Source organism: Pyrus communis, chromosome 2, assembly GCF_963583255.1.
Source record: "Pyrus communis chromosome 2, drPyrComm1.1, whole genome shotgun sequence".
Classification (NCBI taxonomy): Eukaryota; Viridiplantae; Streptophyta; class Magnoliopsida; order Rosales; family Rosaceae; genus Pyrus; species Pyrus communis.
In genome coordinates, this window is record NC_084804.1 from 9,505,097 (window position 1) to 9,520,058 (window position 14,962).

Consider the following 14,962-nt stretch of genomic DNA (forward strand, 5'->3'; position numbering starts at 1 on the left):
CATTTTGTTTCAGTTGTTTTAATTTTGTCAAATTGGTTATTGTTTTAATGATATATGACGTAGGTTTAACCATGTTAGCCAGAAATTGTGTGCAATGTTGCACATTAAATTTGCATTGTCTCCTTTCTAGTTATCCTTTAAATGCCAACGTTGCAAAAAATTAATCAAATTTAAAATCTTTTAATCATCTGATGATGATCCAATAAATGGACAAATGATGATGCATATTATATTCATTTAAACACCATAATTTTGACAATGTTAATTAAACGATTCCATGAATATGTTACTTAGTATTCACATTGTCGATTTCAACAATTTGAATTATGAAACTTACATGCTAGATAACGTAAGTATTATATGTACATTCACTCGTCAGAAGAATGCACGTACTATCATAAAATAAAATGCATTTAATTGAGAAGAAATAATTCACCAAGATTATGGGAAATGATTTTCATTGAAGCACAGAAGACAATTGTCCTACGAAATGATTTGGCGTCCCCCAGAAAATATTACTGTTCTAGACGTGCACTCGTAATAGCAAGGTTAAGACGAAGCCAAACCAAGGCCGAAACATAGGTTAATCTGCAAGGGTCAAAACAAAATAGTCAGTCACTTGTATACCCAACAAGGCATATTGTAAAAATAGAACTGTTGACTCCGAATTCTTTTCGCATTATGTAATTAAATTTTACTCATAACAATATTATCGTTAACGTTAATTTAAAAAAAATACGCTACTTGAAAATAATATCACGAAAAGTAAAGAAACAAAAAATACACCGTCATCTAGGGTCCTATAAATAGAAGAGGAAGCCTTCCTACTTCTGTCGAAGGATTACATACTAGTGATGTGGGTCTCCGTAAATAAATAAAATACACCAATCCAATTTATGATCCATCACCAACTCCGCAAACTTATCATTCGGATAAAAAGCACCAATAAACCTCATCCATAATAAGGAAGTCCAACGATGGACGAAGACAACATATGTCTACTTAGGGCAGCAACTCCCACTCAACTTTTTTTATTTCCACAAAACTATAAGTCAAAGTCTCAATTCAAAACTCAACTCAAAATATCCTCTCACGCTTCCGAATTATGTAATTTTTCCATTAACTAACGATTTATAATTTTACCGTTCAAAACACCAGTTACCCAAAATCATGTTGTACAATAAAATATTAACATTGTACCAAAATTTTAATTTAATTTCGAAAGGTAATTTTTCCATTAACTAATGATTTATAATTTTACTGTTCAAAACACCAGTTGCCCAAAATCATATTGTACAATAAAATAATAACATGGTATCAAAATTTTAATTTAATTTCCTCATTCGAAATAGCCCCCACTAAAAATATATTTCTAGCTTCGTCCATGAGTTCAACCCATATTTTACGTCGTCAAATTGTTTCCAAAGTCATTGCGTCAGATTGTCTCCAAAGTATCAATATTGTGGAACGTTTTGTATTCTATTTACAAAATTTTATTTATATACGGTAGGAAAACAATTTCATTCATGGTCTTGGTTAATGTAGGTTATAAAAAATTGTCCAAGATCTTTATCAAAAGAATGGTGTTATTCTCACCCCAATATCTTATCTTCCCACTCACTTTTTAATAAAATTTTTAATTACAAATTTACTTATTTGTAAAATGACCGATAAAGACTTTAAAAGATAGCTCTATGTTCGCAAACTATTTATCTATCCTTAAACCCTCAACTAATAAAATTCCAATGCTACTCAACTTGAAATCGCTCTGATTCCACACTATTTTCTATATTTTCTGCAAATTAATTCTCATAAAAATCTTGAAGACGAAGACGAACCCAAAAACCAGGCAACCAGAGTTTGCTTCTTCTCTGCTTTCTTCGGCTACTCTCCAGTTCAAATTTAATGTTTTTGTTTTGGTTGGATGTTTCAACAATGGATGTCAGCATGAATTGATATGTAATTTGAACTTGTTGCTTATGTATAGATGCTGATATTTACACAAGTGTGGAAGAAGAACTGAGGAAGGGTATTCTATAAAAAGATATCGAGTTTGATCAGTAGAAAAAAAAAATGGTACAAAGTCTGTCACTGGGCTCTCTAAAATTATTTCTTACTGGTGCAATAATTTTAGAGACAAGCTCGGAGCGGAACGAGAGTGCTAACGAGGATATTTTAGGAATAAAAGTGGGTGAAGAAAGAACATTTTAACTTTTTTATAATTTTATAGTGGGTGAGATTATAATGTAGGTGGAGAAATAAGATAATGGGATGGGTCTAGTAAACGTCTACCAAAAATATTCATATCAAATCTTGGACAATTTCATCCTCTTCAAAATTTCATTTCTTTAGCCTTTCGTTTTTCTTTCCCTTTTAGTCCAAAATCATGCTCAGAAAGGGAAGGAAAAATTAAGAGCCTTCATGCATTAAAAAAAAAAATTAAGAGCTTACAACTTAAAACATAAAAACAAACACAAAAGGAATGCAGAAAAATATGAGGAGAAAATAAAAGAAAAAAAAATTGGAATAAACATGCATCTATCTACTTAGTACTAAGAGCAGGAGGAGTTTTCTTGGGAAGTTTAGCACTATCAGCAGCAGATCCCGGGCCGCCTTCTCGTTTCGTGAGATCGGGTTTATGCTGCTGCATCTGGGATCGATCATTGCTAGAATCTTCATCATGAGGCTGAGCCTTGGGAATGTTACGAGCACTGGAGAAGAGATCGACAGGCTCCGACTCGGCAATCTTGCCTCCTTCAAGAGGAGTCCCATGCTTGTACGCAGTCCTCACAGCTTCGTCTTCATCAAGCCTCGCCTGCGAAGTCGCATACGTTATGTCGTCCTTGCTCTTTGACATTCTTTCACTTCTCTCTATCTAGGGTTCAGACTGAACCGCATGAGAAATGCATGAGTCGGTTCTGATGACCTGCTTTCATTTATAAGCGTGTTTTGTATCAGTACGTGGTAGATTGGCTTAAGATGAGAGCGACAGCTATACAATTCAACTTGACACGTGGTGTTTTGTTTCAACGAAGAATTTTTATGACATGAGTATACTGTCAGTATTGCGTTTGTGTAGATAATGTTATACTATTATGAGTATGACAAGTAAGTTTTTATTGACATGACACTGTATTATTGAATCGAATATAATATAATAAGTAAATTTTTCTTCACATAACATTGTATTATTGATTCGGAACTCTATTGTGTACTAAGTCAATGTACCATGGAAGTTCTTGTTTGCTCTTTCCATTTGACATAGTGATGTGGCGCCCGACATATTTACTTGTGAGAAATGAAAATTTTAAGTTATTTTGATTTTTGATAAGTGTTATAATCTAAGTGGACACTTTTTTTCTTACTTTCGATTTTTTTGATATTATGGTGACTAATTCGAGCGGACAAAACTAAAAACTCTGAGAATTTGAACTCTGAAAGCAAGTATTCATAGATTGATTTAAACTAAAATATTACTAGCCTAAAAGAAACAAAACAGAGTATGACATCTTCTTGTCTAAATTCTTCTCTCATTTCCTGCTCTCCTATATGAACGGTTACGGTTCACGATTAAACTATTAATATTTTGTATTGACTTTTTTATTAAGAAAAAATAAAAAGAGAAAGACAGAAGGAAGTGAGACAGAAGGGAAGGATAGGATGGAAATTTAAAGGGGAGAATCGAATGAGGATTTTCTCTGGATCCTCTTTGTGAGGATTCCAGGGATCCGTGAATCATGTCTGTTCATCATACATCATGCGATCAAAAATCATTTTAAATTTTTTTAGGCTTTTTAGCCAAAATGGTCCCTGAGATTTGCATAACACGTAACTTTGGTCTCTGAGATTGAAAATCAATAAAATGGTCCCTGAGATTATCCACCATCCATCATTTTGGTCATTCCGTTAAATACTCTTTGGGTAATTTTCATAGCTTTGTAAATCGTTTCTTAACCAAATTCGACCCATAATATATCAAAATGAAGAGAGGAAAGTGTAGAATAAGATTATACCTATTTGGAAGACCAATGGTTGCCGGAGATGGCTGAAAAATAGCCTGACAGGTGACTGGTCCGCAGGAAAACTGAAAAACTGAAAAACTCGCCCGAAACTGGATAAATTTTAAACGTTCATAACTTCTCAATGAGCCGTAGAGAATGACACCTTTCTCATTGGCTAATTCGCAGTGGTTTGGCCGGAAAACGGCTCGAAAGTGATTATCTTGGTCTCGAATTAGCCACTTTCGAGCCATTTTCCGGCAAAACCCCGGCAATCTAGCCTTTGAGAAAGGTACCATTCTCTTCCTCTTGTTGAGAAGTATGATTTTCGTTTTTAAATCACTCGATTTCGTTGAGTATTGAAGAAGTTATGAACGTTTAAAATTGACCCAGTTTCCGGCGAGTTTTTCAGTTTTCTTGCGGACCAGTCACCTTTCCGGCTATTTTCCGGCCATCTCTGGCAACCATTGGGCTTCTGAATAGGTATAATCTTGTTCTACACCTTCCTATCTTCATTTTGATATATTATGAGTTGAATTTGGTTAAGAAACGATTGAGTTACGAAGTTTTGAAAATTGCCCAAAGAGTTTTTAATAGAAAGACCAAAATAATGAATGATGGACAATCTTAAGGACCATTTCTATTGATTTTCAATATCAGGGACCAAAATTATGTGTTATGCAAATCTCGGGAACCATTTTGGTTAAAAAACCATTTTTTTATTTAAAATTGAACAAAAAATACCTGACGAAAACTAACCGTACGAAATACGATGTATGGACATGATTCACGGTTGAGGATCCAGATTCGAAAGATTCATGCTTGAAAAATGCACCTCCACCTTTGAAACCCTTATCTCTCACGAACGGCCGAGTTCAACGTCACTTTCCTCAAAGACCAAATCTCTGTCACTAATTACTACGTATAGTTAGCGACAACATTATTACGTGGGCTTAGTTATGTGTAAAGATCAAATCTTTTGTCATTAATTAGTTTCTAATTAGTGACAACATTAGTACGTGGGCTTAATTCTGTCTTGTGTGCGTTCATTTGCAAGCTCTGGTGTAATTTTAGGTCGCTTAAGATGATTGATTTTTGTTAGCTACATGCAAACACAAAACGTCGACATCTTTTAAGCTATTAGATCAAAATCCAATTGTCACCGGTCACCAATTTTAAACATCCAACGATCAACAGTGCGACAAGGGTACAAAATATCCTCATCAGACTCAGAACGCTCCTCTTTCTCTTGAAAGCAAAACTAAATTCAAATCGAGAAGACGTCGATTCTCACTCGGGAATCATTTGCTCATTATCAGCATCACCTTCTGTTTCAACTTGAGGCTTTGAAGGAGCTTTGGAACCAGGAGGCTGCTTCTTCTTGATCCCGCTCACAATGTCATCGATTCTGAGAAGTAGGCAAGCGGATTCTATGGCTGTTTTAAAGGTCTGAGCCTTCACGTTGTACGCATCCCAGATCTGACATGATAAATATAAGCAATTAACAGCCTTACCCACGCTAGAAATTTGATGTTCAAGACTTCGTGGATACGCTCAAATCGTAGCTAGTCACATTTATTTTAGTAATAAGCAGGGTTACAGCAGTTGCCCTCACATGGGTGCTGTCAAAATATGCACCAATCGCCCAACGAACTTGAATATTGTCAAAGTAAAAAGAGAAAGAAAAGAGCAACATAAGTATGGAACTAAAGGAGATCCACCCACCTTTTTCTCTTTCACGTCAGTTATTGCACCAGTGTTTCCATCTATGCCAATCCATGCATTTTCACCATTCGCATGCTATGGAAAAAAATTGTAATTTAGATAAAAATAAAATGCATCAGAAGAGATACATAAATGATAGTAATAGTAGAACAGAACAATGCCATACGGTAAAGATTCAAACCTTTCCCTGCAGCGCTGTCATAGTTCTAATCACATTAACACCACAATTCTGAGCCAACGTTCGTGGTATAGCCTCAAAAGCTATAGCAGCAGCTTCATACGGCCACTGTTTTACCATCAAAACACAAATGTGAAGCCACAGCTAATTCTTAATCTCCAATATGTCAAAAGCATGTGAACTCAAGCAACAGAGGTTCTTAGTCTTAGTGTTCATCTTTCTATTTTCACGAGGAGTTCTCCAGATTCTTGGACCAGTTTACACAACAGATACAAAGCTTTTAGATGAGGAAAACTGCGATTACCTTTTCGATACCTTCTACAGATGAACTATTTTGCTTCAATGTTGCCGATACAGTTAACTCTGTAGCACCACCACCAGGAACAAGTTTTGGATTTTTGAGGATGTTTCTTGCTACTGACATAGCATCCTACGACAAAGTAATAAATAAATAATAAATTTCAAATATTATATTTACTTCCATGTAATGGGATAAAAAATAAAACCACCATACCTGCAAATTTCTTTCCACTTCATTTAAGAGATCCTTACTAGGGCCTCTTAAGAGTATAGTACATGCTTTGGGATCTTTGCAATCAACAATGAATGCAAAAAACTCATCACCAATTTTCTTGACCTCAAATAGCCCAGCCCCTGTACCAACATCAGACTCTTGCAATTCATCTGGTCTGTTAACAATAACTGCCCCACAGGCCTTAGCAATTCGGTTATTGTCTGTTTTTCGCAACCTCCTGATTGCACTGACGCCAGCCTTGCTTAGGTAATGGCATGCCAAGTCACTAAGGCCCTTTTCTGTAATAACCACATCTGGCTTAAACTTCAATATCTGCACGCAGAGGCTCTCAATGTATTCTTCTTCCAATTTTAGTAGGACTCCCCAATCTTCTTCTTTAAGTAACTCAGCATTTGTTTGGTTCTCACCTTTCTTATACTCAAGAGGACAATCAAGAAGAATGATCCTTGGGTTAACAATCTTTCTTCTCATTTTTCCAGGTGCGATAACATCTTTGTTAAACATTACTCCTTTCAGAACCATTGAATCTTCTAACTGGCCACCAGGAACCTTCTCAACCTTAATGTACTTTTTGATATCCACTTCTCGCAAACCCTGGCCAAGGTCCACCCCCACTATTGTGGTGGCATCAAGCGCTAAATCCTACAAGAAGAAAACCCAATTTATGGTCAGTCATGACTCATGACTCATGAGTAAGTTCATAGTAATTTGTCACTAGAATGATAGAATCAGATATGAAGAGTGAATATCAATAGTCCAAGTAATTGATTCTCATTGCAAGGCGGCTCATTCAAATGCAAGACATAATACATAACAAATAATGGTGAAAACTATGAAATCAATTCAATAATTTTCCACTTAGACACAAAGTAACACACTCATACAGAGTTAACTTGCAGGCAAGAGGCCACAGCTTATCTATCAAAAATTCTAACGTGATGGACAAAGTTTAGTCAAGAATAAAAGTTAGAAATCCATGGTTAAACCTCACTTTTAGTTTAAATATGATGTTTATCTCTCTGAACTACAAAGCTAAAGAAAATAAGTATTGCCTCTTTTGTGAAGATATTTTCCTTGACAAATTCTTAAATTTTTGTCAGTATATCCTTCATAGGCCACTTTACCTAGATGAAGAATCATAAGACCTGGAAACCAATAAACAAGAAGAAATAACTAAATGCAAAACCTTTATTTAAACAAGTGCTTACAGCAATTAAATCCCCAAACTGACTAGTGAACTTTGTACCAATACAGCTCTTGACCAGTCCCAACATTGTTGCACCTGCCATGGAAAGCATACATAAGTAACATGCCAAAACTGCTGGCTTAGCATTTCAAATAATCGTTAATCAAGGTAAATTATTATCACACAGGATATTCAGTCACTGACAGGTTTGCAATCATAACAATGAGTGTTATCATCGGCAAGAGCTGCCACTGAAAATTCTGCCGTTCCCCACCAATTATGGTGTTTTGATTCCTAAACAGACTCACAATATGAATTCCTAATTCAATCTAAGTGAAACTAACATAACAGAGATGAAATAATGGTTACAACCACAATTGCTAAACGAAAACTAAGCTATGCCTATTCCCCAATTTTTCCTAAGCAGCTGCAACATGAAACCCACGAACCTGATTGAGCACAAGGACTAGTGCCCTGAGTTTATTTCTATGTTCCAGTCTTATGCATGCCATTACATTCTCATAAAAGTTAGATTAAATGAGAGCAAGAGACTCAATACAAAAATAATAGGTATATAATTTGATGACGAGTAGAAAGAAACCAAAGGAACTTACGATCCTTCACATCAATGTCCATTGCTATTTTGTCAAGAACACCAATGGCATCCTCCAGAGCTTTGTTATAGGCTAAAACGAAAAAACAGAAAATTTAAAAAACATCGAAACGAAATAATTAGAAAAAGAATAAATCGTAAACCAAAATCAAATCCAAAACTATACATGAAAGAAAAATCAAAAGGAAAAATGTTATCATAATTTCTTTCAATTTACCTCGGCAAATAACAGTAGGATGATAGTGCTTGTCAATAAATGCTTCTGCAACATGGAGCATCTCACCAGCTACACCAGATTTCATTCCAAATGTAAGACATAAAGCAAAGTTCATGTACACATATAATACTGTTGTAACCTGTTCAGTAAATAGAAAAGTACACAACCTTCCTCAAGCTTACTAAATTCCATGATATGTATTATTATGCCAGTTAATCCCATCATCGTTGTATAAATTACTTATATACCAAGCAATGTAAAGCACAAAATAGATTTAACAAACATAATAGGGATTTTAGCACTAGGCCTCCAAATACAACATTTGTTAGCAATAAATACCTACTTTAATTCTACTTATTTTTTAAGTCATCAACTTTCGTTGTTGTATAGCTTTAAGTCCTCAATATGCTCGATCATTTTAGCAACGAGCCCACATATTTTTTTTTTTGTTGACTTGTCCTCAATTTCTGCCCTAAAATTTATCAATAAGCCCATTAAAGGCTAAGGAAACAAGAATTTGTAAGGGGTTTTCTCTTTAAGTTATAGGGTTTTTACAGGGAAAAATGCTTGCAACCTTTGCATTTGAACCTTTTCATTTCTTCACATGACACGGGTCATTTTTTACATAAAAGCAAGACATTTGATGCCTTTGAAATTATATTTTTTATTTTTCATTATTAATTCCTAGCCAAAAGCATTAAGGTCTTTTTTTGTGTAAAAAAATGACATGTCATTTGAACAAGTGAAAAGGTCCAAATGCAAAGGTTAGTGCACAGGTTGCTAGCACTCCCCTTTTACTAGTCACCCCTATTTATTACTTGAAGACAATTTATTTTGCTCCATAAAAAGATTGAACAAGAATATATGCCAATAAGTAACAAGTATATACTATATCCTCAAATGAACATTGAGTTGCATGTAGGTAAATAATGCTCAAACCATACCAAGGACAATGACAGATGTTGTTCCATCGCCTACTTCTTCATCTTGTGTGCGACTTAATTCAATCATTGACTATCACCAAAAATTTCAAAAGAGAAAAGGTAAGAATACCAAAGAAAATGAGAGGGAGGAGGGGGTTCATATAAAAGTAAAGAATTGACAAGAAAGAAAATGCAAAAATAGATGGGGAACAGACGTTTTTGAACCGAAAAGATTAAACAAAAATAAAATCCAGAAAGGAACAATTTGAGACAAATATCATGCCTTTGCTGCTGGGTGAGCAAGATCCAATTCACGCAGAATGGCATTTCCATCATTAGTCACTACAATTCCTGTCAGAAACAAGGGTTACATGTTAGTGTATTGCAAACTCATCAAGACCCAAACGAAAGCCATGGGGATAATAGATGCACAAAATAGTTACATCACCCGTAACATCAGTCTAAACTTTACTTAATTGCAAATAGAAATGTAAAAGAACTTCTTTGATTCAAAATAATTTAATCACAGGGACAAACATGCCACCACCTAAAATAAGGGCTTACTGCGTTGTAAAAACTGAAGGAAAATAAATCATTATATTCAATTTCAACAAAAATACAGAAAAAACAATAAAACTTATCAGACTGTGAGAAAATAATTACCTCCACTAGCGTCAAGTAGCATCTTGAGCATGGACCGAGGACCCAAGGTTGTCCGGATTATGTCAGCAACGGCCTGTAATAATCAAAATGCTTAAAATTTGTACGCTCATGAGACCCTAAGTGCTAATAGTCTGACAAGTATCCACAGTGGAAGCATAATAATATCCTCTTGAAAGAAAATACCATTGACAACTGAGACCCTAAATGCTTAGAATTCTTTTGTCCGAAAATACTAAACATTTCAGTTAGAAGGTTAACACTCCTGGCAACTCATCCAGAAATTAATACGTTCGAAACAAATACTGAACATACATTTGCAGATGAATTTCAATTCAATTCAGTTTTCGCTAACCTTGTTCACAAAACCCAAAATTACAACAGCATCCTATTTTGTAAGTCATTCACCAAATACTGAGCTCGATTGACCAAAACAAGCTCAACTTACCACATCACATGTAAAAAAACATTATTTATAGACTTTCTGAAATTTATATACTTGATTGACATACGAAAATAAAAACCATCAACAAAATTAGATTCAAATAAATCTCTCTCCAAGACTTCATCACTTAAAACCATTATTTTCCCTTAAACGAACAAAACTATTTAGGATTTTCCATTACATTTCAATCCAAAATAATATTTTTAGATTCGTAAACCCTTAATCTCACCTTCGATGCCTGGATATTTCCATGGTGTACTTTAGCCCCCGACTCACGCTTCAATGAATCTTCTGCTCAGATAAGTTCAAACAAGCAAAAATAAGCCAATGAGTTTTCACAGGAACTCAAATCTCATAAAAAAAAGAGGGCAGAAAACGAGGTTTTCAGAAACCCAAATGAAAGATCAACTCAAAAACCTAAACTTTAAAGCAACTGCAAGTATTTTTTTTTTTTTTTTTTTTTTTTTGTTTGTTGTGTGGGGGGGGTGGGGGGGGGGAGAAAGAAGGGAAGGGATCTTACTGAGGACGAGCACTGGAGCTTGCATGTTGATGGCGAGATCTGTGTGAAACTGTGGAGTGTGAGGAGGAAGGAAGAAGGAGAAGAAGAGAAGTCCGGTGAGGTTTTTATGCGAGGGAAACGCCGAAAGTGAGATTTTAGTGAAACCCTGGTAGTGCGAAATAGGTCTGCAAAATGGGACGGAGAGACCCACGCTGATCCGAGCCGATGCTCAATTGGGCTTTAAAAGTCTTTTTAAATTTCAGGCTGAATTAGGCTGGCCCAAAACCTTCTCTTTGATTTTTTTTTTTTTTTTTTTTTTGGGCTTCAATTGGGCTTTACTCAAAACTTTTCAGATTCACATAACTTTATATTTATGATCAAAATCGGTCATATTGTAAAATTCCTATAAAGATCATTGATTTCATATTTGGACGAGTGTCGCCTATCTTGGGTAAATGTCATCTACTAGATAATACCCTAGATTGTACTGATACCCATTGACGTAGTAGTCTAGTTGAGGTGATTTACCCTCCGTTAGGTTAGTAAAGAGGGGTGAACGCCCGAGTATTGTAATGTCATTTTGGGATCCTGAGACTCCAAAGAAAGCATGCCAAATACATGGGTCAAACGAGGTAACTGCCTCTAACACAATAGTTGGCTTTTTCAATCTTCCGCTAAATCCTCCTTGCCATCCAATGGGACAATTATTCCACTACCAATGCATGCAATTTAATGACCCTATCATGCTTGGAAAGTCACGTTCTCCAACTTTTTGAATGACCCAAGCAAAATTTGCTTGATTTGGTTAACGAAGGTACTCTTTTTTGTAAATCTGAAGGGTTGATTTGGTTCAAAGAGGTACTCTTATTTACGTGTATTGCCTAAAATTTGAAGGGTTGAACTAGCTAATAGCACGTGGATAAATTCTAGGATTCATAACAATCCTTTTTTATTTTTTATTTTTTAATAAGTAAAGGGAAGATTCGAACTTAACAGGGAGCATGGTATTAAATGAAACTTGAGATTCGATTAATTCACATATGGCGTCTCCTTTAAATATTAGTGAAAACCCCAGAGCAACTTTATCGGGTGCAACTCAAACTAAGATGAAGCAGCACAAACATACTTCGTGTGGTTTCCGGGTCATTTCGATTTTATATTCTTCTATTTGACTACTAAATAATTAGTGGACGATGCTACATGGAAATGAGAGATATAATGCACAGCCATTGACTGCTAGCTTGTGTATTTGTATTTCTTGGTCAACATTCAACCCGAGAACTATCTCTGTATATTCAAACTGAGGAACTTTCCGAGTTTTGCTAATATTTCTTAGAGATTAGCTCAGTTGAAGATTCAGATACAAGGAATTGATAACTGAATAAAGTTGACTTTTCCTGCATCGGAGCAGTTGTTGTGAGGGGAATCTGGGTCTTTATATGGAGGGTTCTTAAATTTGTGGTGAAATTAAATGGGGAGCAAGATCATGGCTTCTGACGTGAAGGTCGAAGTAATTCACAAGGAAACAATTAGTCCATCCTGTCCAACTCCTCCGCACCTCAAAACTACCAATAGCCTCTCATTTTTTGATCAGCTTGTTCCTCCAATTTACATCCCACTACTTCTCTTCTACCCCATCTGCAACAACGGTGATGATTTTGAGGTCCATGATATCAATCACCGATCTTTGGTTGCGGAAAGATCCGAGCTTCTAAAGACATCTTTATCTGAAGCCCTCACTCTCTTTTATCCCTTTGCAGGAAGTTTCCAGTTTAATGATCCAATCTGTTGCAATGACCAGGGGGCTGTGTTTCTTGAAGCCCAAGTCAACCGTCCCATATCAAAGATTTTTGACAAACCAGATCTTGGAATGCTAGGGCAATTGCTTCCAAATGATCATACAAGTCATCTTCTACAAGTCCAGGCCAATTTCTTCGAATGCGGTGGATTGGCAATCGGAGTCAATATGTCGCATAAGGTGGCGGATGCTTCCACACTCAGCGAATTCATTAATCGCTGGGCTGCAATTGCACTCGGCTTGCCAAGAACTATTGATGTGGTGCCTCTTGTAGCATTTGGGGCTGCATCTTCTCTTTTCCCACCACTAGACTTCCTAAACTCACCGCCAGTGCCAACTCCAACTAGAGACATGAAATTTGATATTAAAGAAAGGTGTACGACGAGGAGATTTGTGTTTGATGGCTCAAAGATTGCTGCTCTCAAGTCCGAAGCTGCCAGTGCCAGCGTGCCAAATCCAACACGAGTTGAAGTAGTGTCCGCACTCATTTGGAAATGTGCAAAGGAAGCGTCAAGATCAAACTTGGGTTCAGTGAGGCCCTCTTCATGGTGTCAAACAGTGAACATGAGGAAAGTACTTGCGCAGACCTTGGCAGATAAAGATTTGCTAGGGAATGTTGTGGGGTTGGTTGCAGCAAAGACGGAAGAATCTAGCAGTGAAGCACATGATCATGATCTTCGAAGCTTGGTTACTATACTGAGGAAGGGCATTGAGGAATTTAAAGAAAAATATAGAAATGGAGTTAGAGGGGAGGAATTCTGTCAACTTTTCATGGAGAATGTGAACCTCATTATGAAAAAGGATGATACAGACAGCTATAGTTCCACCAGTTGGTGCAGGTTTCCGCTATACGAATCCAATTTTGGTTGGGGAAAGCCATCATGGGTCTTCATTTCTAGTGTTGGTTCCAAGAATTCAATTGTGTTACTGGATGCAAGAGATGGCGATGGAATAGAAGCGTCCTTAACTTTCAACGAAGAAGACATGTCCATGTTTGAAAGCAATGAGGAGCTGCTTGAATATGCATCTTTGAATCCATCTGTAATTTGTAACCCCCCACAAAAGAACCTTCTCTAGTCCTTAATTCCTTAGATGAGTATTGCAAGAGGTTGGTTGATCACTCATTGTATTGATGCTTGTACGCTAGTTTGTACCAAAAATAAAGTTCCAAAACTAGTGCTTTCACTAGATGAATTCAGGCATGTTTCAAATTGGTAAGGGTTAAAACTAGTGCTTTTGAGTCATAGAAGTGCTTTCTCAAAGCACCTGCTTTGTGCTTTGTAAGGAAGCACTTATCCAGAACATGAAAGAAAAACCATTTTTCCCTTCCCACCCTCCATACCTCGATCATAGCCACCATTCACACCATCATCTAGATGGCATCCACCTTTTTATTGTCTCACCTCTTTGTCTCTGTTAAATTTTTACTTTTTACGTGAGATTTAGCTCATCAAGTTTCAAGTTTCGGATGAAAATTTTCAAATTTCAAGTTTCTGGTGGCGGACCATAAAGTTTGGAAAGTGGGGAGAGAGGTTGCTGGGGTATGTTTACAAGTAGGGGAGCTTGAACCATGTTTCGTTTCAGAGGCAAAGCATATAATCCTTATTACTTCACAGACCATGAATTGCATCATTCTTCAGATTAATTCATCATACATACGAACCGCGTTTCTATCTTGAAAACGGCGTTACATCACCGCATGACTATTCATTACTCCTTTAAATATGTAGTAGACCACTACACGACATGTTAATTAAATTACAAACCATATACTTAATAATATGTGACCATCTATATCCTCTAACTCCAATATAGCATTATGAATTTAGTTATTATTATGTCATTAAATTATATGTGATTATGAGACCCTTCATCTTATAACAAGAACGGGACATTAGTCCATTGATATTTAGTTCTCGTCTAATGTCACATCCCCGCCTGAGCTCCCACCACATCCAGAGCTTGACTCCGCCGTAGCACGATATTGTCCGCTTTGGGCCCCGACCACGCCCTCACGATTTTGTTTTTGGGAACTCACACGAGAACTTCCCAGTGGGTCACCAATCCTGGGAATGCTCTCGCCCGAACTTGCTTAACTTTGGAGTTCCGATGGAACCCGAAGCTAATGAGCTCCCAAAAAGCCTCGTGCTAGGTAGAGATGAGAATATACATATAAGGCTTAGAG

General features: G+C 36.4%; 2 protein-coding genes across 2 annotated transcripts; one reads left to right on the forward strand and one right to left on the reverse strand.

The window, feature by feature from the left end:
- Positions 1-5,095: 5,095 nt before the first annotated feature.
- LOC137725245 (T-complex protein 1 subunit gamma-like) lies at positions 5,096-11,155 on the reverse strand. Its single transcript, XM_068463870.1, has 13 exons — positions 11,001-11,155; positions 10,710-10,771; positions 10,039-10,111; positions 9,659-9,726; positions 9,397-9,466; positions 8,453-8,521; positions 8,237-8,308; positions 7,645-7,718; positions 6,416-7,078; positions 6,206-6,331; positions 5,905-6,009; positions 5,724-5,798; positions 5,096-5,477 (listed from the first exon to the last, which is right to left on the reverse strand). Exons 1-13 carry the CDS (start codon positions 11,023-11,025, stop codon positions 5,289-5,291), a joined length of 1,671 nt encoding a protein of 556 aa, XP_068319971.1. The 5' UTR covers positions 11,026-11,155; the 3' UTR covers positions 5,096-5,288.
- A 539-nt stretch (positions 11,156-11,694) lies between these two features.
- Positions 11,695-13,962, forward strand: LOC137726548 (BAHD acyltransferase At5g47980-like). The gene has a single exon (XM_068465480.1). The coding sequence runs from the start codon at positions 12,451-12,453 to the stop codon at positions 13,852-13,854; it is 1,404 nt and encodes a 467-aa protein (XP_068321581.1). The 5' UTR covers positions 11,695-12,450; the 3' UTR covers positions 13,855-13,962.
- Positions 13,963-14,962: the final 1,000 nt, after the last annotated feature.

Excerpts from the sequence above, each read along its gene's own strand:
- LOC137725245 (XM_068463870.1), bottom strand. The coding sequence starts at position 11,025 with ATGCAAGCTCCAGTGCTCGTCCTCA. Across the intron at positions 10,772-11,000 it reads AGCTCCAGTGCTCGTCCTCA|AAGATTCATTGAAGCGTGAG; the intron begins GTAAGATCCCTT and ends TTATCTGAGCAG. Across the intron at positions 7,719-8,236 it reads GGACATTGATGTGAAGGATC|GTGCAACAATGTTGGGACTG; the intron begins GTAAGTTCCTTT and ends TTTCCATGGCAG.
- LOC137726548 (XM_068465480.1), top strand. The coding sequence starts at position 12,451 with ATGGGGAGCAAGATCATGGCTTCTGACGTGAAGGTCGAAGTAATTCAC.